Source organism: Pogona vitticeps, chromosome 3, assembly GCF_051106095.1.
Source record: "Pogona vitticeps strain Pit_001003342236 chromosome 3, PviZW2.1, whole genome shotgun sequence".
In the NCBI taxonomy this organism is placed as follows: Eukaryota; Metazoa; Chordata; class Lepidosauria; order Squamata; family Agamidae; genus Pogona; species Pogona vitticeps.
In genome coordinates, this window is record NC_135785.1 from 204,091,046 (window position 1) to 204,113,542 (window position 22,497).

At 40.2% G+C, this 22,497-nt stretch overlaps 2 protein-coding genes across 10 annotated transcripts; both read left to right on the top strand.

Annotated features, from left to right (window-relative positions):
• The first annotated feature begins 802 nt into the window (after window positions 1-802).
• DNAJC28 (DnaJ heat shock protein family (Hsp40) member C28) lies at window positions 803-5,306 on the top strand. Of its 3 annotated transcripts, none has more exons than XM_072994093.2 (3): window positions 803-911; window positions 2,842-2,909; window positions 3,981-5,306. In XM_072994093.2, exon 3 carries the CDS (start codon window positions 4,010-4,012, stop codon window positions 5,144-5,146), a length of 1,137 nt encoding a protein of 378 aa, XP_072850194.2. In that variant the 5' UTR covers window positions 803-911; window positions 2,842-2,909; window positions 3,981-4,009; the 3' UTR covers window positions 5,147-5,306. The 3 variants fall into 3 exon arrangements, with proteins under 3 accessions (XP_072850194.2, XP_072850195.2, XP_078245030.1); XM_072994094.2 differs by having other exon boundaries at window positions 849-911; window positions 2,845-2,909; XM_078388904.1 differs by having other exon boundaries at window positions 850-975.
• On the top strand, window positions 835-18,925 carry TMEM50B (transmembrane protein 50B). Of its 7 annotated transcripts, none has more exons than XM_078388905.1 (9): window positions 835-911; window positions 2,845-2,909; window positions 6,888-6,971; window positions 10,271-10,433; window positions 12,446-12,558; window positions 14,086-14,153; window positions 15,283-15,375; window positions 16,259-16,316; window positions 17,036-18,925. In XM_078388905.1, coding segments are annotated over exons 3-9 (543 nt in total). In that variant the 5' UTR covers window positions 835-911; window positions 2,845-2,909; window positions 6,888-6,969; the 3' UTR covers window positions 17,082-18,925. The 7 variants fall into 7 exon arrangements, with proteins under 7 accessions (XP_078245031.1, XP_072850196.1, XP_078245032.1 ...); XM_072994095.2 differs by having other exon boundaries at window positions 850-911; window positions 2,842-2,909; XM_078388906.1 differs by lacking the exon at window positions 16,259-16,316 and having other exon boundaries at window positions 850-911; window positions 2,842-2,909.
• Window positions 18,926-22,497: the final 3,572 nt, after the last annotated feature.

A 22,497-nucleotide genomic window follows, 5' to 3' on the forward strand; every position in this document is an offset into this window, starting at 1 on the left:
AATTGCAAGGCACTTACATTTGTCAACAAACTCCATGCAGTTGCTAGCTGAATTTGTTGGGCTGCTTACTTTTTACCAATTACCGTGAACTTGATTTTTTAACATTGTTTTTAAGACTATGTTCATCACTTCACTAACTTTACTGAGTAATCTTTATAGGCTGTCTAAACTAGGGAACTTTGTTTACTCTTGGGCCAATTTTTTGTTTGCGGAAACCTCTGGGTGCTGCACAGACTACCCCAAATATCAAAGAAATGCCTAGTTTTGAAAAACTGATATTTGGGGGTATTGAAATTGAAAAATACTGTGGAGATTACATATCCTTGTATTGCTCTTCCTGTCTCGATTTCCTCTGTCACTTTAGTCTGTTGCAACACAAATAAAAGTCTTGTTTGTCACCGATGAACACTTGCTTTGGAAAACCGTAGATGGGACTATACAAATTGTTAATAGCAAATTAAAAATGTATATAAAAAACAGCTGCAGACGGCTTTTATGAACACTTTGAAGCACAAATTACACAAAATGGCTTTGACAGGCAGGATGATAAATCACCAGGCTTCTAAGGAGACAAATAATCCCCCTGTCCTCGGTTACCATTGTTTTGTGATTTTTAATAAACTGGAGCTGCCACCCTCGGAGGCGGAGGTAAATTATCTGCGTTTACTCTCTTTCAAATGGTCCTTCCCCGCCCGGAGAACCCCTTCACAGAACATCCCAGACTCGCTATTGTATAGTCCACAATGATTGGCTCCCTGGGAACAGCGGGCAGAAACGCCTCCTTGCAAGAACTACGTCTCCCATAATCCCAAGCGGAACAACAGACGACATGTGTAGCCCTTTGGCCATGGGGGCGGTCTTGTATTGACAACCTCCTCGATGGCTGTTATGGAAAGGTCGATCGTGAAAGGGTAAAACGATAAATACTGTGTACATAAAATACGGCGGGCACCTATTGCCGGGCCTCAAGCGGAGGTGAGGCGGGAGGGATCTGACGGATATTAGAGGCGACCGGCGCTACCCCTTGGCACTTGGTAGTCTTTAAGGTGTCACAAGACTCTTCTTTCCCGGGAGCTTAGCTGTGTGTTGCCCTGAGGAAAGGAAGAGCGGGGAGCCGAGCAAAGGGTTTCGGGGAAGGGTTGGCTTTAGCAATCTAAACAGTGGCCGGGGAAGTGAAATGGTAGGACGAGGCCGGGGTGTTCAGGTTGGCAGTGACTAAAAACCACGGCAGGAGGGCTGGTGGTGATGGTGTGGTGGTATTGGTATTTTAGCTGCCTTCAGTAGGATGTGCCACTAAGCATAATATATCTAAATTACTTTCTTCCACGCCTCCCAAGGGGAAACAACGAGGAGTCTCCTACATGGCTTTTGTTGCTTTTTAAAAAACGGCTGAGTACAGCGTGTGTGCTGTCAGGGTAGCTGTGCTAGTTGGGTTTCCACAAAAACAAAGACTCCCATGGCACCTTAAAAGCTAACAACTTTTATTTGGCATAACCTGTCACAGAGCCTAGCCGAGTTGTGCTAGTAGGGTTCACAGAAGTTTATGCCAAACCAAAATCGTTAGCCTTAACCTGCCCCGAACTTTATTATTAAAAGAGCTTCCAGCCGGTATCCTTTATCCACTTTTCTTGGAGTAAAAACCGTCAGACTCAGTGGGGCTCACTGTATTTCTAAATATACTTGTGTTGGTAAATTTAGAAAACAAAGATGGAGACAGGTTTTTTTTAATGCAGTATAATCAAGCAAAGATTTTTAAATTATTCTTTAATAAAGGAGCCATTTCTGGATATGATCTGAACTATGTGACATATCTAAAAGGAAAATGACACCCAAAGCGTAACCACGGGAAACTCTACTCTGCTTTCAAATATTTAGTGAAATTTATTGTAATGACAAGGAGCAAATAAGACATGAAACTTTTCTTGTTCCCATTTTAGCTCTTTTATAAAAACCAAAGAAAATCCCCTAATTTTCCTGAAATGTAATTTAAATAATTCAATTTAAATAAATCATATTTTATTTATTTATTTATTTATTTATTTATTTAACTTATATGCCGCCCACACTACCCAAAGGTCTCTGGGCGGCATATAAGTTAAATAAATAAATAAATATAGCATGCTAGGTAAAAGTGTAAGCAGCTTTGAACCTCCTTTTAAACATTTAAGACCAAAATTCTATCATAAAATACTGTGCAAATAAGAACAATTGCACAAGTGTTCTTTTTTTTCCCCAATTTGCATTACTGACTACCCAGCCAATTGTGCAACACAGGCATAGCCAAGCATCTGGCAAGGTTGCACACACAACCTGCATGTTTTCCAGTTCACACTACACAGTACCAACAGGATGCCAGCTTAAGAGATTAAACTGATGTGACATGTGAAGGGCAAAGTTGAAAACATATTGGATGCCGTTCTCTTGCTTCCCAATAACCACAACTACTCTTGCTTGTTTTTTTTTTGGGGGGGGGGAGGGCTCCAAGTAGCACAACTTAATTGTAAAAAAGCTCAGGTTCAACCATCTTCATTTTAAGAAATAAGCCACAGAACAACCAGAACAAATGAGACTTTCTTGTTTGTCAGTTTATCTCTGTTTTAAATGCAAATACATGTACAGTACTAGTTTCTGTCTGGTCCTCATTCTCTTTTGTATCTTACATGCCCAAAGATGGAACTATCTAAAAAGCACAGCAAGTGAAAGTAATGGTTATTAACATGGTATATGAGGAATTAATCATACACCCTGCTCAACTAACAGAATGGTTTAATTGGTGTACAGCTAGTCACTTAAGTCACCTGTATTTTTGATGGGAATTTTCTTTTTTCCATTGTTTAAAAGAAGCTAATCGAAGAGTTCCGTACTTTCAAGACATGCAGAACAACTGTGTTGCTATTGAAGAATGGAAGGTAAAGTATTCATGGTCTCTTTATATCTGGTTGAAATATTTCATAATTTATTATTCAAATTAATTAATGTTAGAAATGGCATTGAATATTTTAACTGGCTTTTAATGAGTTGCATATACAATTTATGGAGTCTATATGGAGATGGACTTTATCCTTACAAGTTTATAAAGAGAAGTGATTGGTGTTGCGAGGAAAATCCAATGTCTGGAAATGTGAAAACCATAGTAGTACCTGCAACAACATTGTGAATTACAGTATATTATAAAACGCAGAAGCATGGCTTCTGAAGTAATAATATGCCAGATATGTTTCTTAAGGTGAGGTCACCTTAAGCTGGTTGCAACTGGCTCAGGGGTGTCTGCGGTTTAATGCTTCAGCCTGTTAACTTGAGGTTGAAATTTTCCAAGCAGCTATTCAGACAGAAGGCAGCCCCTGAATATACTTCTCCCCGCACACGCACACACACACGCACGCACGCACACACACACACACACACACACACAAAACACCTGTTTAGGAAATCTCATTTCCTTTTTGGCATGGGGAATGGGAAAAAAGCCATGCAGAAATGCAGCTGTCTGCATCATAAAGCTGGGAGGGGGGAATCCCAATTAATATGTTACCTGGTGAGTGTATAAGCAGATGTTATTCTCAGTCTGTAGTCCAGCTTGGTTGATGTCAAGAGTCCATACATCCACATCCTCTCCTCAGTGGTGCTGGGGGAGGCTTTTTCAGGTATCCTCAGAATTTACAACAACAGAGAGAGACATGTGGTCCAACATAAAGGTATCACCTTTCCTGCATTTGCATTGTGTAAGGACTACACAGCTCTCTCTGTTGTTGCTGAATAAATAATGTGAGTCTAATATTTATTTATTTATTTATTTATTTGATTTTTATCCCGCCTGTCTGGACAACGGTCCACTCTAGGAGTAACAAGTCTGAACCTCTCTCTTCTAAAACCCTCTCACAGACAAGAAACTCAAAAATGTTAATTTAACTTGTTAAATTTAATTAAATTGTTGTTAATTAAAACATCTATTTACTTATATTTTATTTGGACTTGTTCAGATTTGCAACTATAGTTATACTGGAGAACTATGAAGTGGGCCTGTGTGGTGCTGATGAGAAACATTCAATGCCATCTCTGGATATTTTCAGTTTTGGTCCCAAAGAAAAGCAAACCAGTTCCACATTACTATATCTATGGCCACAGACTGCTGTCAGATCACAGGCTTAAGAACATTAAAGACTCTTACAGGTTGCTTAATCTTCAGGAAGGATGTTCGCTTGATGATGCCAGAAATTCATATCGAGAACTTGCCAAGCAATATCACCCTGACAGTGGATCACCTACAGCAGATTCTGCAACTTTTGTACGAATTGAAGAAGCGTATAGAATTGTACTTAATGATGTTGCCAAGATAACAAAATCAAGAGACAAGGCAGAGGAGGACGAGGAAGATAAATTCAAGCCTAAAGCAGCACAACACAGGCAGTATTTAAATTTTGAAGGTATTGGTTATGGAACTCCAAGTCAAAGACAAAAGCAGTATACACAATTTAGAGTTGATCGGGCTTCTGAACAGGTCATGGAATATCGAAAGCAAAGAATGGAGAGGCAGCTTGCTATGAATGAAACTATGTTAGCTAAAGATGTAAGGCAAAGTAAGAAAGCAAAAATCACCCAAGCCATTGAACGGTTGGTTGAAGACCTCATTCAGGAATCTATGGCAAAAGGAGATTTTGATAATCTTAGTGGCAAAGGAAAGCCACTGCAGAAATTTTCACACTGTCCACATATCGATCCTATGACTCACAATCTGAACCGAATCCTGATAGACAATGGATACCAACCAGAATGGATTCTCATGCAGAAAGAAATACGGGAAACCATTGAAAAACTAAGAAAAGATATAGTAGTTTTTAGGAATAAACTAGGAGATCCAATGACCCCACAAAAAGAAACACAATGGAAGGAGGGATGTGAACAGTTTATAGAAAACATCAAGGCATTGAACAAAAGAGTTAATGACTTTAACTTAATTGTCCCTATTCTCAGCAGACAGATGGTACATTTTAATGCCAGCAAAGAAATTGCACGTGCACAGGAGATATATGAAAGCCAGTTGAAAAATAAGGCTGAAAAGGAGACAGAGAAAACAGAAGATGTAAATGACAGAACATCTGACATTAAAATCAGCTTTTTAAAATGGATGACTCTTATTTTGAAGTAGAAATCAGCAGACAGTCATTTGTTTTACCTGTTAAATGCACTTTTAGAATACGTTAAGGTATTTTCCCCTTCTGTTTTACTGTCAGAAGAATCTCTAGTGTAAACAGCAACTGAGAATTCTTGTGAAAATAGAGGATCAAATAAACAGATTTCTACTAACACACTTTGCTTTTGTTTACACTTATTATTTGTGTGTGTGCAAGATTAATATTTAGATAAACAGATTCGTATTGAAATCATTCTATCATTTTCGGGTTTCTATCCCAATACAGCTTTTCCCACTCTTTTGTTGACTATAAGGGCCACTCCATTTCTTCTACAGGATTCTTGCCCACAATAGTAGATATGATAATCATCTGAATTGAATTCGCCCATTCCCGTCCATTTCAGTTCACTGATGCCCAGGATGTCAATGTTTACAGTGGATCCTCGACTTACGGAATTAATCCATATTGGAACTGTGGCTGCAGGTCGAAAATTCCGTAGGTCGAGGGTCCATTTCCCATAGGAATGCATTGAAAATCATTTAATTCATTCCAGCCAGAGAAAAAAAGGCTTTCAGATTTTCCCATCTCTCCTCGCTTGCAGCTTTGGAAGCTGAAAGCCACTCTGCGCCCGCTGTCAGCTTTTGAGGCTTAGAAAGCTGGACCCACTGGCCTCTTGTCTCCTGTCCCCGGTGCCCTCTGGGCCCTTTCAGCTTCCAAAGCTGCGAGCGAGAGGAGGCGGGAAAAGCCGAAAGCCACCTGCGACCACTGTCAGCTTTGGGCTTTCGGGGCTTAGACTGCAGCCTACGGACTGGAAGGGGGAGGTGGGGAAAGCACCAAGTCGAAGTGAAACTTTGCCGCCGGAGAAGTCCGTAGGTCAAAAAGTTCGTAAGTGGAGCCGAACGTAAGTTGAGACTCCACTGTATTCTTGCCATCTCATGTTTGACCAGATCCAGCTTACCAAGGTTCATAGATCTTACATTCCAGGTTCCTATGCAGTATTTTTCTTTGCAGCATTGGACTTTCCTTTCACTTCCAGGCACGTCCACAGCTGAGTGTCCTTTCAGCTTTGGCCCAACCACTTCATTAGCTCTGGAGCTACTTGTACTTGTCCTCCGCTCTTCCTCAGTAGCATGTTGGATGCCTTCCAACCTGTCATATCTTTTAGCCTTTTGTTTCTGTTCATGGGGTTTTCTTGGCAAAGATTCTGAAGTGGCTTGGCAGTTCCTGCTCCAGGTGGATCGCGTTTAGTCAGAACTCTCCACTATGACCTGTCTGTCTTGGGTGTCCCTGCACGGCATAGCCCATAGCTTCTCTGAGTTACTCAAGTCCCTTCGGCACGACAAGGCAGCAATCCGTGAAGGGGCACAAAAGCAGCTAGACTACTGGAAAGGCAGGGCACACATTCTCTAGGGACAACCAGGAATAAACAAACACAACAAACCTGTTCAACCAATGAGGAACAATTGTATGAACTTACTTTATTACAGAAATGCGGTAAGGCGCATTCGTAAGGGATCTTGGAAGGTGCCTAATGCCGCTGTCAGTGGGTGTTGTTGCCAGAATAGGTTGTGGGACAGCAACAATATAAATGGAAGTGGAGAAAATATATTGTATATACTTAGATGCAATTCATTTTAGAAACATATTTTTATGTTGCCTTTACATCCACATAGGAAATTTGTGGCAGTTAACAGTTAATGGCTCAGTTTTTAAAAAGCCACCCAATGTTTCTCTGTATCTCCTTATATGCTACAGAAATCCACCAAGGAGCTGGAAGCATGGAAGTAGAGGGGAGTGGGACCAGACAGTAAGAAAACAACACAGGTGCATAATAAAAATGTGAGTGAATTGGGGGGGGGGGAACCTGCTAGAGATTAATCAGTAAAAAGATCCCATATTCATAATGGGGGACAGGGCGGGAAGCCATATATATTTGGATAAATGCTCTAGTATTCCATCACTAAGGGGCTAGCGCCGTGTTGTTTTGAATATCCTTATCGCTAGCCACAATTTAAGGTTGGCAATGAGAATCCTAGACGAAGCCTATTTTACGTCCGATTGCGGAAGCGAAAAATTGCATGCAACTGGTAAGTGTCCTCTTTGCTAGCTCATCCGATGCAGACGGATGCCGCCGTGTAAAATGTACGCGCCCCTTTGAATTCAAATCCGACGTACGTTCCCTTGAAATGGTTCCTTTTAAATAGCGAAGGGTCAAATTCCCAAGAAACCTGTTCGGGTGCCCGCATTCTCCTTGACGGTGCCTGCCTCCAGGAAGCAGCGGAGGGCCCGCCGAGGGCCTCGGCTCCTCGGGACGGGCGGGCGGGCGCGCGGGCGGAGCCACCCTGGGAAGTTTCGCGATACTCTTGGTTCCAGCCAAGCCAGCCTGCGCCGGGCCGCGGCCCAATCGCGGAGCCTCGGAGCGAGCTCTCCCCGTGCCGTGCGGGCGGCGGGCGGCGGCCTCCGATTGGTCGAGGCGCCCGTCGCTTCTTTCCACGCCTTCCGTTGGCAGAGCCGGCCAGGTTGGGGTCGTGGATGGAGCGGCGGAGGGTTGTGCAGGTGAGCGGGTGGGGGGGGGGGAGGAGTGGGGCGGCTTCTTTTCGGGCAGGGGTGGCTTTCTCCCCCTCGGCCCCCATTCCCAGACGATGAGGGCACTTCGGGAAAAGGCCGTGTGCCGTTTGGGGCGCCTCCACCCCCACCTCCCGGTTCCTCTTCTTCTCAGTTAACCTGAGGGGGAAAGTGTTGGTGATTCTTACGAGGTGGGGGGCGCTGGCCTCAGGAAGGGCCCCGGCCATTAACATCCCCCCCCCACAAACACAACACCCCCTGTTCTTGGTGGTCATGAGGCTAATGGTCAGGGCGAAGGACGTCTAGCTTGCCCTTAGTTTCGGTTTTGGCGTTTCGAAGATCTCCATTGCCTTCGGCACTGTGTGGGGTCCTTCGTGTATTTTTTTTGGGGGGGGCTTCACCTTATGTTAAGAGAATTACTGGAAAGTAGGGGATTGGAAAGTTTCTTACTTTATTCCCCTTCCCGTCTAACCCTCTCATTTTACCCCCCCCCCAACCCTTTCCTCCTCCCTGGTCTCAGCTTTGCGCTCTTCTTTCAGTTCCTCTCTCTGAGCCAGAGGATTTCCCGTCCGTAGGGCTGGATTTCTGGCCTCGCCGACCACTTTCGCATTCGCTCGCTTGCCATAGTGTTTAAGACACAATGACATGAGATGTGAGAATACTATGGTTGGGACGCGAGTTTCACCCACGGCTGCGCTTACACACCCTTCCAGTTTAATTGTGCACACAGCAGTTGGCCCCACATCATCATTCATATTATCTTTCCGTCTCCTGAAACCGGTTCCACTTGTGAGACCACACTCGGAGACAGTGACTACCACGTATGGATACTCATCACGAAGAGCAAAAATAATGTGAGGAAAGCATCAGTAGCATTCACTTTATTGCATCATCAGATTATTTTACATAAACAGAGTTGCCATGCTTACTTAAAGGTTCCCTTCAAAACATTCGACAAGTTAGTGATTTCTTCAGGGGTGATTTGAAGGTTTACTGGTCAATGAGAGTTGGCTTGTTTGTCATTCTGATGATTGGCACAATGTGTCAAAAGCAGCTAAATGTTTTGCTCTTGTAGAAGCTGGTATAACGGCCAAGGTGGTGTTCCAAAAGAAAGCAAACTGCTTATGGAGAGTATCCATCAGCTTGTTGAAGGTGTTGTTGTTGTTTAGTTGTTAAGTCGTGTCTGACTCTTCGTGACCCCATGGACCAGAGTACGCCAGGCCCTCCTGTCTTCCACTGCCTCCCGGAGTTGGGTCAAATTCATGTTGGTAGCTTTGATGACACTGTCTAACCATCTCATCCTCTGTTGTCCCCTTCTCCTCTTGCCTTCACACTTTCCCAATACTGTATCAGGGTCTTTTCTAGGGAGTCTTCTCATGAGATGGCCAAAGTATTGGAGCCTCAGCTTCAGGATCTGTCCTTCCAGTGAGCACTCAGGGTTGATTTCCTTCAAAATGGATAGGTTTGTTCTCCTTGCAGTCCAGGGGACTCTCAGGAGCCTCCTCCAACATCACAATTCAAAAGCATCAATTTTTTGGTGGTCAGCCTTCTTTATAGTCCAGCTCTCACTTCCATACATCGCTACTGGAAAAACCATAGCTTTGACTATGTGGACCTTGGTCGGCAAGGTGATGTCTCTGCTTTTTAAGATGTTGTCTAGGTTTGTCATCGCTTTCCTCCCAAGAAGCAGGCGTCTTTTAGTGGCTGCTGTCACCATCTGCAGTGATCATGGAGCCCAAGAAAGTAAAATCTGTCACTGCCTCCATATCTTCCCCTTCTGTTTGCCATGAGGTGATGGGACCAGTGACCATGATCTTAGTTTTTTTGATGTTGAGCTTCAGACCATTTTTTGCGCTCTCCTCTTTCACCCTCATTAAGAGGTTCTTTAATTCCTCACTTTCTGCCATCAGAGTGGTGGTTGAGAGTGTAAAGGTTTGCAATTTTAAACACCTCAAATTGGCGCAACTAGCTAACAGCTTCTTTACTTATTTTGGATGTTTTTAAAATGCCAGAAAAAGCAAGAGCATAATAATTAATTGTGTGAACTGTTTCCATTGAAGAATGCCATCTTGTGTGGTAAGAATGCTTAAAAACAATTGGAGGGAATTATTTTAATGGAAAATTAACTTTCATGTTTTGTAATTGAAATCAGTAAGAGTTGCAGCCTCATCCTACATATATTTACTCATATTACTCACAAAGACATCAATTAAACTTTGGTTGAGTTATTCCAAGGCAAGCATGTTTACAATATTTAACTTTGGTTTGCTTTTGTTTGTTATTTCTGAACTTCCGTAGCTGGTTCGCATAGTCATTAGCTAATATGAATGTGTGACAAAGGCTTTCTCACTATATTAGATTCAAGATATATGCCAAGATGCATCAGTATGATAATATCCTGCTGACTCTTAAAATAGTGCATTCTGCATAAAATGCATGTTGAGGAAGTCTGAAAAAACATTTCAGATTGTGCCTATATTGTCTTAATGCTAATTGCTTTGTATTTGATATAACTTAATGTAATAGTCTATGGAAAGTAGCTCCACTTGATCATTTTGTTCTTTTTTGTTTAGGATTAGGAGTTTATGGAAATCTGATGTAAAAACACAGATAAAGAAGCCAAACCAAACTTGGAAAATGGCAGGTTTCCTAGACAATTTCCGATGGCCTGAATGTGAGTGTATTGATTGGAGTGAAAGAAGAAATACAGTTGCTTCAGTGGTAGCTGGGATCTTGGTAAGACTTGAAACAGACAACAAATGCCAAATAAGTCTCTTTGAGGCAAATTTCTTTCTTTCTTTCTGATTTTAATATCTTCTAATGTGCAGCAAATATTTTTTGTAAGAATTTGTACCATCTTTTTTCAGCAACTTTGATTATTTTCTAATGCCATTTCATCAGAGGATCTGAATCAGTTTTAGGTTGGCAGAAAATGTCATATCATACATGTAATCTTTTATAGGTAAAGAATGACTTGCATTCTATTTCTCATAGTCATACAGTAAGAATACGGTAATCTCTTATAACTGTATGTTTGAACCTGGAGACTGATGTCAGAAATTCTTCCTATTTGCCATAGCTAACCAACTAGTAATTATAAATCTTTTTTTTTTTAATTTGAAGACTTTGTTATATAGGAGCTTTGACCAGCAGCTAGCAAAAATTGCTGTGTTCAGTGGGGACCAGGAAGCTAAGCATAGGTTTGCAGCCTTAGGTGGCTGTGTGCTGTGTACTTACTTGTATATGTGTCCTGGAGGGATTTGTAGGCGGGAACCCCACCTTGTTTAATCCTGCACTGTTAGTTGACCATTCTTGTTTGCATCCTATGCCCATGTCCAAGCCATTTCTCTTTAAGTATTGCCAGTCTTGCTAGACCAGCCAGAAGAAGGACACTTGGGTTGGTGTCCTTATCTTGCCAGCAAATGCCCTAGAAATATGAGCTGCAAAATGAGGTGCTTTTTTTTAAAACGGGAAGCAACCACTTACTGCTGTACGACAGAATAGAGCTAACATAAGTTTGTTAGATTAGCATTACAGTGGTGCCTCGCTTAACAATGATAATCCATTCCAGGAAAATCGCCGTTAAGCGAAAACATTGTAAAGCGAAAATAAAAACCCCATTGAAACACATTGAAACCTGTTCAATGCATTCCAATGGGATAAAAACTCACCATCCAGCGAAGATCCTCCATACGGTGGCCATTTTCGCTGCCTGTATAGCGAGGAATCCATCCCTAAACACAGCGGGGAGCCATTTTAATCACCCGGCAGCCATTTTGAAACCGCCAATCAGCTGTTCAAAAAACATCATTTTGCGAAGAATCGGTTCCCGAAGCAGGAAACCGATCATCGCAAAGCGAAATTCCCCCACTCAGACCATCGCTTTGCAATCGCAATTGCGATCACAAAAAGATTGTTGTTAAGTGGTTTCGTCGTAATGCGGGGCAATCGTAAAGCGAGGCACCACTGTACTTGCAGTAATGGTTAATTTGGCATTATTCCAGTTGTACTTTGTAAATGTTATGTAGTGGTAGTTGGTTTCCCAAGTGACTTCTTCTTCCTATAAAGTGATGGAAGTGTAGTATAGATTCAGATTAATCAATTTTGGAAAGTAATCTTATGAAATATTAAATTTTGATTCTTGTACAGTTTATTTCTTTATTGTGTTTAGTATGATTTATTTCTTTAGTGTGTTAAAGAACATGGAGAAACATTTGTGTCTTCTGTGCTAGTGAATGAAAATATTTATTTTTACAAAATAAATGTAATTTTTTTGCAGTCCTATATTTACATGATAAAGGAGTATGAGGTTATGCAATTTTAATATTATATTTTAATACTATATTTATTGTATACCGTTTTTGTATGTTTAAATGCAGCTACTTACAGTTAAGTCCATGTGGTGAACTGTACAATCTCACACATCGAAAAGTAGAAGTCATATTTGCCTAGTGACATTCCATTAGTTCTGATGCATACTGCTTGACTCACCTACACTATGGTCTCTGTACTGATAACAATAATGGCAGCAAGCTCCTCCTGCTTCAGGAGACGTCATTAATATTTCTGGATATTGGAAAGAAAAACATCCCATAGTAGTTATACTGGCATCTGTTATGGGATGGCTTGTTGGGATCCATAAATTACAAGCCCAGTAGAGTGTTGGAGTAAGAAGAGAAGTGAGTTGTCTTACATGGGTGACCTTTTTGTAGATTTCTCTTGTAGTTTAATGATAATCTGTTCTGCAGTTTTTTACAGGTTGGTGGATAATGATAGATGCAGCAGTAGTTTACCCGAAGCCAGAAGAGATGAACCATGCATTCCATACTTGTGGAGTGTTTTCTACATTAGCTTTTTTCATGTAAGTATAGATGAAGATAGTTCCATATTTTGCAATAGCATTTACATGTAATTGCCTCATACAGAAAAAGATAACTTACAAGGGAAACCTGCAAAGATTTTCCAGTCCGTATCTTTTTCTTTCACATTGATTCGCTGGATGGTGATTGCTTATCATGATTAGAATTCTGTGGAGGGGTGTTTGTGAATCAGTGAAGTTGAGATGTGACTGTTTAGAGACATAAGAAAAACTGAGAGATGACAGTTGAGGGTTAGGGTAAGAGACAGGGTCTGTCTTGTGATAGTGAGGGGAAAGGAGTTATGGATATAGTGCATAGTATGGAGTGTGTAGGAACAGCTAAGTGTCAAGTTAAACATATAGGGAAGGTAATGAGAAAGTGTGTGAAAATACTATAAAAGATTATATAGATTATTACCTTTCCCTTTCTATCCTGATACCTGTGTTTCCCTAATAAACCCCTTTTGTTTAATTCTTAGAAAAACAATCCTTGTTGTTCATCTATAGGTCAAATTTAAAAAAATTGTTAGCAGTCAGGACAAAAAGTGTAAAACATATGTAGCTTAGGTGATGCAGGGCCAAGACTTAGATAAGAAGACAATAAAACTTACATTAAGAATTTTTTTTTCACTTGAAAACTGAATAACAACCACCCCAACTGGGCTAGAAGGCACTGTCTGGTTGGCACAGATAAAGGGGCAACCCCAGATACTTTGGAAAGGTGTGGGGGTTGTTGTCCTTAGGGCTAACAGCTAACCAAAGAAGTGGCTGGGTATTAAACTGAATGTACCAGTGAGGTGCCTTGTGGCTGCCTGGAGAATATGTAACTCACTGAGGAGTGAAAACAGTGAGAAGGGACATCCCAGGATTGTGGTACTGTCTAACTGCCATCCACACACACACACCATGTGTCCTCATGCTGCCATATTCCCCCCAAAATAAGACAGAGTCTTATATTAATTTTTTTCTCCAAAAAATGTGTTGGTGCTTATTTTCAGGGGATGTTTTATTTTATAGTCATGTCATCATCTTCTGGTTGCTGCACAATGGTGAAGAGTGGTTAACTTAACTGGGGCTTATTTTTGGTTTAGGGCTTATATTAGGAGCATCCAGAAAAATCATACTAGGGCTTATTTTCAGGTTAGGGCTTATTTTTGGGTAAACAGGGTAGTTACCTGCTTTACTGATTTCTTCCTGCTATTTATTAGTCATTATCATTGGCCGCATTAGAAATTAGGTTTAAGAATTGTTGTTAGTAACCTGCACAGAAATTAGTAAACAAAAGTTACAGATCTAATATTTGTGGGAGAGAGCAACGAATGAATGCTGGACTCCTGATTTTAATTACTGTTTAGTGTAGCATTTTTGTGTTGATATCTGTTTAGATTTAATATCTGTGGAGTCAGAGGGCAGAATGCAAACATGAAATAGCTTACAAAATAGACAGGGTTTACCTTGAAGTTCTAATTTTTAGGTAGCATATAGCAATCTCTTCTGCCTTTTAGCTAAAAAGCTTTATTTGTGTTGCAGGATAAATGCTGTGTCAAATGCTCAGGTGAGAGGAGACAGCTATGGTGATGGATGTTTAGGAAGAACAGGTGAGAATATTTCTTCTTATGCAAATAAACTTTTGAGTTCTGATCTGAAACTTTGCTGTACGTGCAGAGGGTGAGGCATGCCCTAGCTCAGCAAGTTAGCATGCAAGGTATTATGCTTGTGTCGTTGCTAGAAGGTTATGGTGTGGGAATCTTGTTTCATTCATTATCCAGTTGGTGGAGCTGCACCGATGCTGCCAGTGTCATCAACAGTTGGCAGTAACGTTATCCACCAGCTAAGATTCAGAGGATCCTGAAGGAATGTTTCTGACCTGGGAAAGCCTTTAGGAGCTTTAAGGCAGGGAATGGAAGTCTTTGATATCCATAAATTGCCGCTAATAGTCCACTACTGGGCTCTGAAATGCTTCCTTAGATCAAAAAAAAGTTTCTTATGGAGGTTTGGAAATAGGGAGGGGGGTGAATAGGAAGCTTTAAATTAAATTAAAGATTAACATAATCTTTGCGAAGGCTTTCACGGCCGGGATCTAATGGTTGTTGTGGGTTTTTCGGGCTCTTTGGCCGTGTTCTGAAGGTTGTTCTTCCTAACATTTCGCCAGTCTCTGGGGCCGGCATCTTCAGAGGACTGGGGACAGAGTTCCTACTCCTGTCCTCTGAAGATGCCGGCCACAGAGGCTGGCGAAACGTCAGGAAGAACAACCTTCTGAACACGGCCAAAGAACACGAAAAACCCACAACAACCATTAACATCATCTGCTGATGGCATCATCAGCATTTATACTGTACATCTCTGCCAACTGAATTTTAACCAGTGACTCCTAGTACTCGTTGGAAATCTAGGGTTTCAGAATTAACAAATGATGGTTAAAATTTCAATGAATTCTGGAAATGTCTTAGTTTTGTTGCAGTTTTATTCAGCACTCTTCCAGGAATCTTCGTGACAGCCACATGTCACATAATTCCCACAGTATTCTTGCAGCATGTATAGTACCTTGCAATGACTGTACCAAACTTAATGCTGTGAATGTTGTGGTAGAGGCGGTGCGTTCAAACCTCGTTCATCTAACTCCTTTATTATTATTAAATTGCATTGTACTAATATGCTCCTTTCCATTGGTGGTGTTCATTTACAGAAATTTTTATGTGAGTGCTTGGTTTCATTATGTTCCTGCAGGTGCTCGTGTGTGGCTCTTCATTGGCTTCATGTTGATGTTTGGCTCACTTATCGCTTCCATGTGGATTCTTTTCGGAGCATACGTTACTCAGAGTAAGAGTCATATCTTATGTTTCAAATGTGATAAGTGGCAAAGGAACATTGTTCCTTGGTTTTAAGTATCTGTGTTTTAAACAAGACACCTCTACATGCTTTTCTTCTGTTCAGATTAAATATATTCTTAACTTACTTCTTGGGAAAAAAATGTCTCACTTGTAAGCCATGTGTATGTGATTTGTTGTTTAACATTTTTTGTGTCTTCATATTGGCATCTTTGAAAATACTAAGTACTTTGATGGAGTTTTTGAACGTTAACACTTCTATTAATGATACTTGATGCTTATTTCGTTGTACATGCATGACTACAATTCAGAGTAGAAAGGGGCATTCTTATAAGGGATCAAGCCATGTTTTTGGATGAGCAAGCTGCGTTATTCCTCTCCTGTGTTTCAACCATAAACTGAACGCACTGCTGGAGGAGGCAGATGTCTTTCTGTCATTTAGCTATAGGTGGTTTCTGGCTCTGAAGCACTGAATAAAAGGAATTTGTGTGCTTATGGAGAGGGTCAGATAATAAACACAGAAAATACAAAATTATCATTTCTGGTTTCATCCTATATCTTAAACATTGAATACTGTTGCATTTAGAAATCGTGAACATTTTGTTTACCTATATACAGTCCAGTTTAAGTCCAAAGCACTGTGTATGCATTTGAAATAGTATAGTTTAGAGATGAGACAGTGGGTAAAGCAGAGGGTGAGATTCCATTGTATAATTCTGTGAAACAAAGCCTTGCTATTTGAAATAGGAAGTGATTAACACCATAAAATATCTTTTTCAAAAAGAAGTGTTTATACTCATATCAGAAGGTAATTGTGGAATTTTGTATTGGTGAGTTCAGACCTATCTTAATATTTTTGCATTTTTATATTTTAGATATTAATGTCTACCCAGGATTAGCAGTGTTTTTTCAAAATGCTTTGATATTTTTTAGGTAAGTAATACCACAAATAGTGAGGAGATTTGGGCCTAGCCTACACAGCCAATAGTGAGGAGAGTTGGGCCTTGCCCACACAGTAAGGAATGTTGGGATTTGCAGTTCAGGAACATCTGGAGGGCCGCACTTTTCCCAGGTCTGGCGTAGTGGAATGTGCTGGATCAAAGGACATGTGATCATATACTAACGAATTATGTTAGCTAAATAAGTGTCCTCCTCTGTGTGCTAGAATGCCTTTCCTCAAACTCTTATGATGCTTGGTTAAAGGGTTTCCTGAGTCAAAACTGTTTAGTTTACCAAGTGTGTTAACCAAGCTTTATGTAAAGGGATTCTTTTTGGTACTTCATTTTGGTTTTGCTAATATCCTCCTTTGGAAATTTAAAAATATGCATGCATTTATTTTGTTCCATTTCCTTGGAATTGTATGCATTTCTGACAGAGGTATGACAGAGGTAAAAGGTTGTGCTAACAGAACTGTTGGAGACCTATTGGATGATTGAGTGACCATTAGATCATGTTTCCAGAAATATGTAATAGACTGCATCCTTGAGGTACAATTTAGATCCTCATTACAATCTGGATCAAACTCCAACACATTTATGTGTGTCAGGCGTTCATTCTTAAAATGCCACACACTATGCTGTATATGTTATCTTTTTGCAAGAAGATGGAAATTATGTCTGGCTTATAATAGATCTAAACTTCTGTTTTTATAGCACCCTCATCTACAAATTTGGAAGAACAGAAGAATTGTGGGCTTAAGCATACAAATTTTCTTCATCATGTTAAGAGAGTCCTGTATGTAAATATAACTTAAGTTTTTGGTTGTTTTCTATTTTGCCATGTATTACACATTTTGTATGTTCTCTTATTTTTGGAAAGTGAACTGATTTAAATATTCTGTTCCAAGTTGCTGTATTTAGTTATCTTTTCAATAGAACAGAATTGTGCATATTGTACATATTGTGGCTCTCTGATATACATAAGAGTGAATGTTAAATTTACATTGCAATCAGCAGGTTTTCCTGTTCCATTGTATGGAGAATGTGTTAAAGAGATTCACAGATTTTTCAAGATCACATGTTGCTCTTAAGCACAAATGAGCATAGTAATGTCTTATACTTCATTAGCCAAAGGTTGAAACATTGATTATATGATCAGAAAGTTCAGCTAAGGACTCTTACAAAAATACCATTTGCAGGGTTCTGGAAAGCAGCCATTTTGTAATGCATGGAAAAAATAAATTCAAATGTTTCTAAAACCTATAGTATAAATCTATGGTATGAATCTAAAACTTTACCCAATAGTAATTTGTCAAAAATGTTCAATTCTGCTGCAAGATCTATGTTGAACAAAGGCACAATATACCTATGAAAATTAAAAAATGCAGTAAGAGCTCGCATTTAGTTTGCTTAGCACAGCATGCCTTAACATTGAGATTAAATACTAATATGTTTGGCAAGGTGCAACAGATTTCTAAGCATGAAGCTCATGGGATTTCAGTATATATATAAAAAACCCACCACGCTCAATAATGTAAAGTTTTGTTGAGACATTACTGACAGACATATACAGACTGACTGTGATTATTTTAATGCAAAATCACATTCTTAAGAATGATTCAGGGCAAAGGAGATCCTGTATTCTAATTACTGCAGAGCTCCTGCTTTTCTATTTTTTACATGTTTGTAAGAAAGGAATGTCTTCAGATGTGACCTGCTGGATTCCAAATAAAAGGGGGAAGTGGGAGAAATCATTAAGTATATTTTTTAACTTCTCTAATTGAACCTGTGGCAAGACTATCATTTTCCCCCCAAAGGACTGAAAGAGAGACACAGAGAGAGAGATGTAAATGATGTAAATGTTGGAACGTGTGCTAGTGCAATACTCCATTAACCAGAATTAGCTATATTCTTTACCCCCAAATCTGAATGGTATACTGAAATTCACATCAAGCTGAATCTCTCCAGGATGAAGGACTTCGGCAAGAAAGAGTTGTGGGGAAATGAAGAATCAGGTGAGCTAGAAATGCTTTCATTCTGATCGTTGCAGTCAGAATGTCTAAGGGTCAGTTGGAAACCCTTGCATGTTTTTGGGCTTCCCCCACCATATCTGTAAGGTAAATAGGCCTGTTATTGATGATTTTATAAAACCATTTACATTTACAGACATCAGAGCCTTCAGAGGACAGTCTATGAAGCAAATATTTAAGCTGAGAGTTGTCCTGTGATGTCATATATATTTGTACCGTGTTTTCCCGAAAATAAGACAGGGTCTTATATTAATTTTTGTTTCAAAATGCATTAGGGCTTATTTTCAGGGGATGTTTTTTTTTCATGTACAACAATCTACATTTATTCAAATACAGTCATGCCATCTTCTGGTTGCTGCACAATGGTGGAGGGAGTGGTTTCACTTAACTAGGGTTTATTTTTGGGGTAGGGCTTATGTTATGAGCATCCTGAAAAATCATACTAGGGCTTATTTTCAGGTTAGGTGTTATTTTCGGGCAAACAGTTTGTCACTTTAATTCATTATTAAATTGTTGTGTAGAGTACCTTGCTTGTTCACGGTAATATTACAATGCAATAAAGATTTGTAGAATACTTTGTTTTACAAAATTTTAACTGATCAGTTAAGACTGTCTTCAAACTTTATCTGCTGCATTGCCATTGAAGATACAGCAACAACTTTTTCATCACTTTCCAAGTACAGTGGTGCCTCGCACAACGATGTTAATTGGTTCCAAAAAATTCATCACTGTGTGAAACATCATTCTGCGAAACACCATTTCCCATAGAGATGCATTGAAAACCGGTTAATCCGTTCCAATTGGAACGGATTGCCATCGTTCAGTGAAAATCCCCATAGGAAACATTGTTGAGTGAAACAATGTTTCCTATATTGGAATGTATTGAAGCCGACTCAATACATTTCAATGGCATTCTGATGTCTCTTTTCCCTCATTTAAAAGTGCCTTAAACTGTTAGGAAACTGTTTTAAATGCTTGGCATCGATAGTCCAGCTTGTGAAAGGCATGCAAACTTAATTTGGTGTTGTTCTGAGTCTTCGTTCATTTTCCAATACATTTCAATGAGGAAAAATAAAAAAATCAGCAAAAATGAACGAAGACTCAGAACAACACCAAATTAAGTTTGCATGCCTTTCACAAGCTGGACTATCGATGCCAAGCATTTAAAACAGTTTCCTAACAGTTTAAGACACTTTTAAATGAGGGGATAGGGACATTGTTATGTGAAAATCCCCCATAGGAAACATCGCTGTGTGAGGCAGCAACTTGATCAGAAAAAGACATCGTTATGTGAATTCATCGTTGTGTGAGGCACTCGTTGTGCGAGGCACCACTGTATACTATCAAAAAGTGCAGCATAAGGGACATAATATTGCATATTCTGGAAGAAGTTTTTAGAACAATACAAGGCAATGCAGTACCGAGACCATTCTACTTTGCAATCTCTCTCAATACAAGCTGCATCAATTTCTTTGTTTTCCCAAAATATTTACTTTTTCCTGATTGATATTCTCTGTTTTTAAGAACTGCAGGCTAATATTTCGTTGCCTAAACTCAGAGCAGAAGGGAAGTAATGTCAGTATTCTCCCAGCTGTGGCAGAGGCTGCACCTTATCATCAGGTTATTTTGCCTCCTAGAAGACAATGTTGTAACTTATCTCAAATGAGCAAATATAATAGGTTCCTCCAATTCTAGTCCCTCCCAAACTATTAGCAATAGCACACTGCAGAGTTAATGTCCAATTATGGTGCCAGATTCCCTCACTTTAGAGGATCATTTTAAGCAGTGGAAGCTACTGTCCTCTAATAACCTATGATTTAAGAGCTTATTCAAAACAACTGGCAAAATTGAACTATCCTCCAGTTCTTTGGTCCCAAGGCAAGGAGAGGTACTCACATTTTTGCCAGGTGCACAAAGTATGGAAATGCAGAACTTTATTCCTCAAAGAAAGGAATCTATGAATCACCTGCCTTTGTTGTCTGCCTTCAGACTTCAGTAAGTCTGCTTACTCCCTATAAAACCTCATACAAATAAGGTAGAAGAGAAAGTAGATGTGTCAGCAAAATTGGGGAGTGGCCTGAGCACAGCCAGCTAGAGAAAGCAAATTCCAATACTGAGTCCAGATGTTCAGAACTGATAATTACCTTTACAATCTCAAACTATTCATTCTTAAATCTGCAGTTGCTTTTTCAGCAGTCCACACAGCCCCCGTGTTATAGTTCCCAAATCTGTCACCTACAAGAAATGTCTTTTTCTGACCTTGGATGAAACATTTAAATCAGAACTGAGCTTGCCTATTCCCTCTGACACTAGTGGTGCCTACAATCTTAGACCTTCCTGGTTGTAAATAGACCTTGCTGAAGGAGGACCTGACCCAGGCTTTCTAACATAAATCTTTAATAGCAACTAAACCAGTAGATGGATTTGATTCAGGTTGGTTCTCAGCTAGGTTAACAGTGGATTCTACTAGGAGGGCTCTATTAATGCCGATTTTGACATGGCAATCCAGGGGAAATCCAACCACTTTAATAGCTTGAGAAGCATTCATTGAGAAGCAGTCATTGTGCAAGCACCTAGAAAACAATGCAGTAATAACTAGAAGCCAACACAGATTTGTCAAGAATAAATCCTGCCAAACTAATTCGATCTTGTTTTTTGATCAGGTCAGCTCCCAGACAGAAGGAATGCTGTCGACATAGTATATCTTGACTTCAGCAAAGCTTTTGACAAAGTGCCCCATGATATCCTGATTAGCAAGCTAACTAGGTGTGAGCTGGATAGATCAAGTGTCAGGTGGATATACAACTGGCTACAGAATCACACTTGGAGGATGATTAATGGAGGGTAATGATGAATGGGTCCTTCTCTAACTGGTAGGAGATAACAAGTGGGGTACCCCAAGGTTCAGTTCTGGCCCCAGTGCTCTTCAATATTTTTATTAATGAATTGGATAAGGGAGTGCAAAGAATGCTTGTCAAATTTGCAGATGATACAAAATTGGGGGTGGAATAGCTAATACTCTCTAGAAGACAGAAACAAAATTGAAAATGACCTTGACAGGATGGAGCACTGGGATGAAAGCAACAGAATGAAATTCAACAGGGATAAGTGCAAAGTCTGCACCTCGGAAAAAGAAACCAATTGCACAGTTACAAGATGGGGTATACCTGGTTTAGCAAAACTATGAGTGAGAAGGATCTTGGAACTGTCATAGATCACAAGCCAAATATGAGCCATCAGTGTGAGGTGGCTACAAAAAAGTCCAATGCTCTTTTAGGCTGCATTCATTAAAGTATAGTTTCCAAATCCCTCTAGGTGCTAGTCCCCCTCTATTCAGCACTGGTTAGGCCTCATCTTCAGTATTGTGTCCAGTTCTGGAAGCCACACTTCAAGAAGGATGCTAACAAATTGGAACAAGATCAGAGGAGGGCAACAAGCATGATCATGGAGCTGGAAACCCAGCCTTATGAGGAAAGGCTGAAATAATTGTGCATGTTTAACCTTGGAAAAAGAGGCTGAGGGGTGATATGATAGCACTTTTCAAATATTTGAAAGGCTGTCCTACAGAGGAGGGGCAAGATCTGTTCTCAATCATCCCAGAGTACAGGACACGCAACAATGGGCTCAAGTTAAAGGAAGCCAGATTTCGGTTGAATATCAGAAAAAACTTCCTGTTAGAACAGTATGACAGTGGAACCAGTTACCTTGGGAGTTGGTGAGTGCTCCAACATTGGAGGCATTCAAGAAAAACTTAGATAATCACCTGGCAGATATGCTTTGATTGTATTCCTGCACTGAGCAGAGGGTTGGACTTGGTGGCCTTGCAGGCCCCTTCCAACTTCACTTTTCTATGATTCTATAATTAATATACATCTAGATCAGTGATGGTGAACCTTTTTGAGCCTGCGTGCCCAAATTGCAACACAAAATCAACTTATTTATTTCAAAGTGCAAATCCTGCAATTAAAACCCAAATGCTGAGGTTTTAGTTTAGAATAAACAACTGCTCCTGCACTGCACGGGTTAAATGCTTGCTTTTTTTTTTTTTTTTTGGCTATGGGCTGTATTAACAAATAAATACTTACTGGTCCTCCAATCCCCCATTGAGCTTGGAGGTAATGGTTGCCATTGCACCCCTCCGCTGGA

Excerpts from the sequence above, each read along its gene's own strand:
- DNAJC28 (XM_072994093.2), top strand. The coding sequence starts at position 4,010 with ATGAAGTGGGCCTGTGTGGTGCTGATGAGAAACATTCAATGCCATCTC.
- TMEM50B (XM_078388905.1), top strand. Across the intron at positions 14,154-15,282 it reads TGGATGTTTAGGAAGAACAG|GTGCTCGTGTGTGGCTCTTC; the intron begins GTGAGAATATTT and ends ATGTTCCTGCAG. Across the intron at positions 16,317-17,035 it reads AATGCTTTGATATTTTTTAG|CACCCTCATCTACAAATTTG; the intron begins GTAAGTAATACC and ends CTGTTTTTATAG.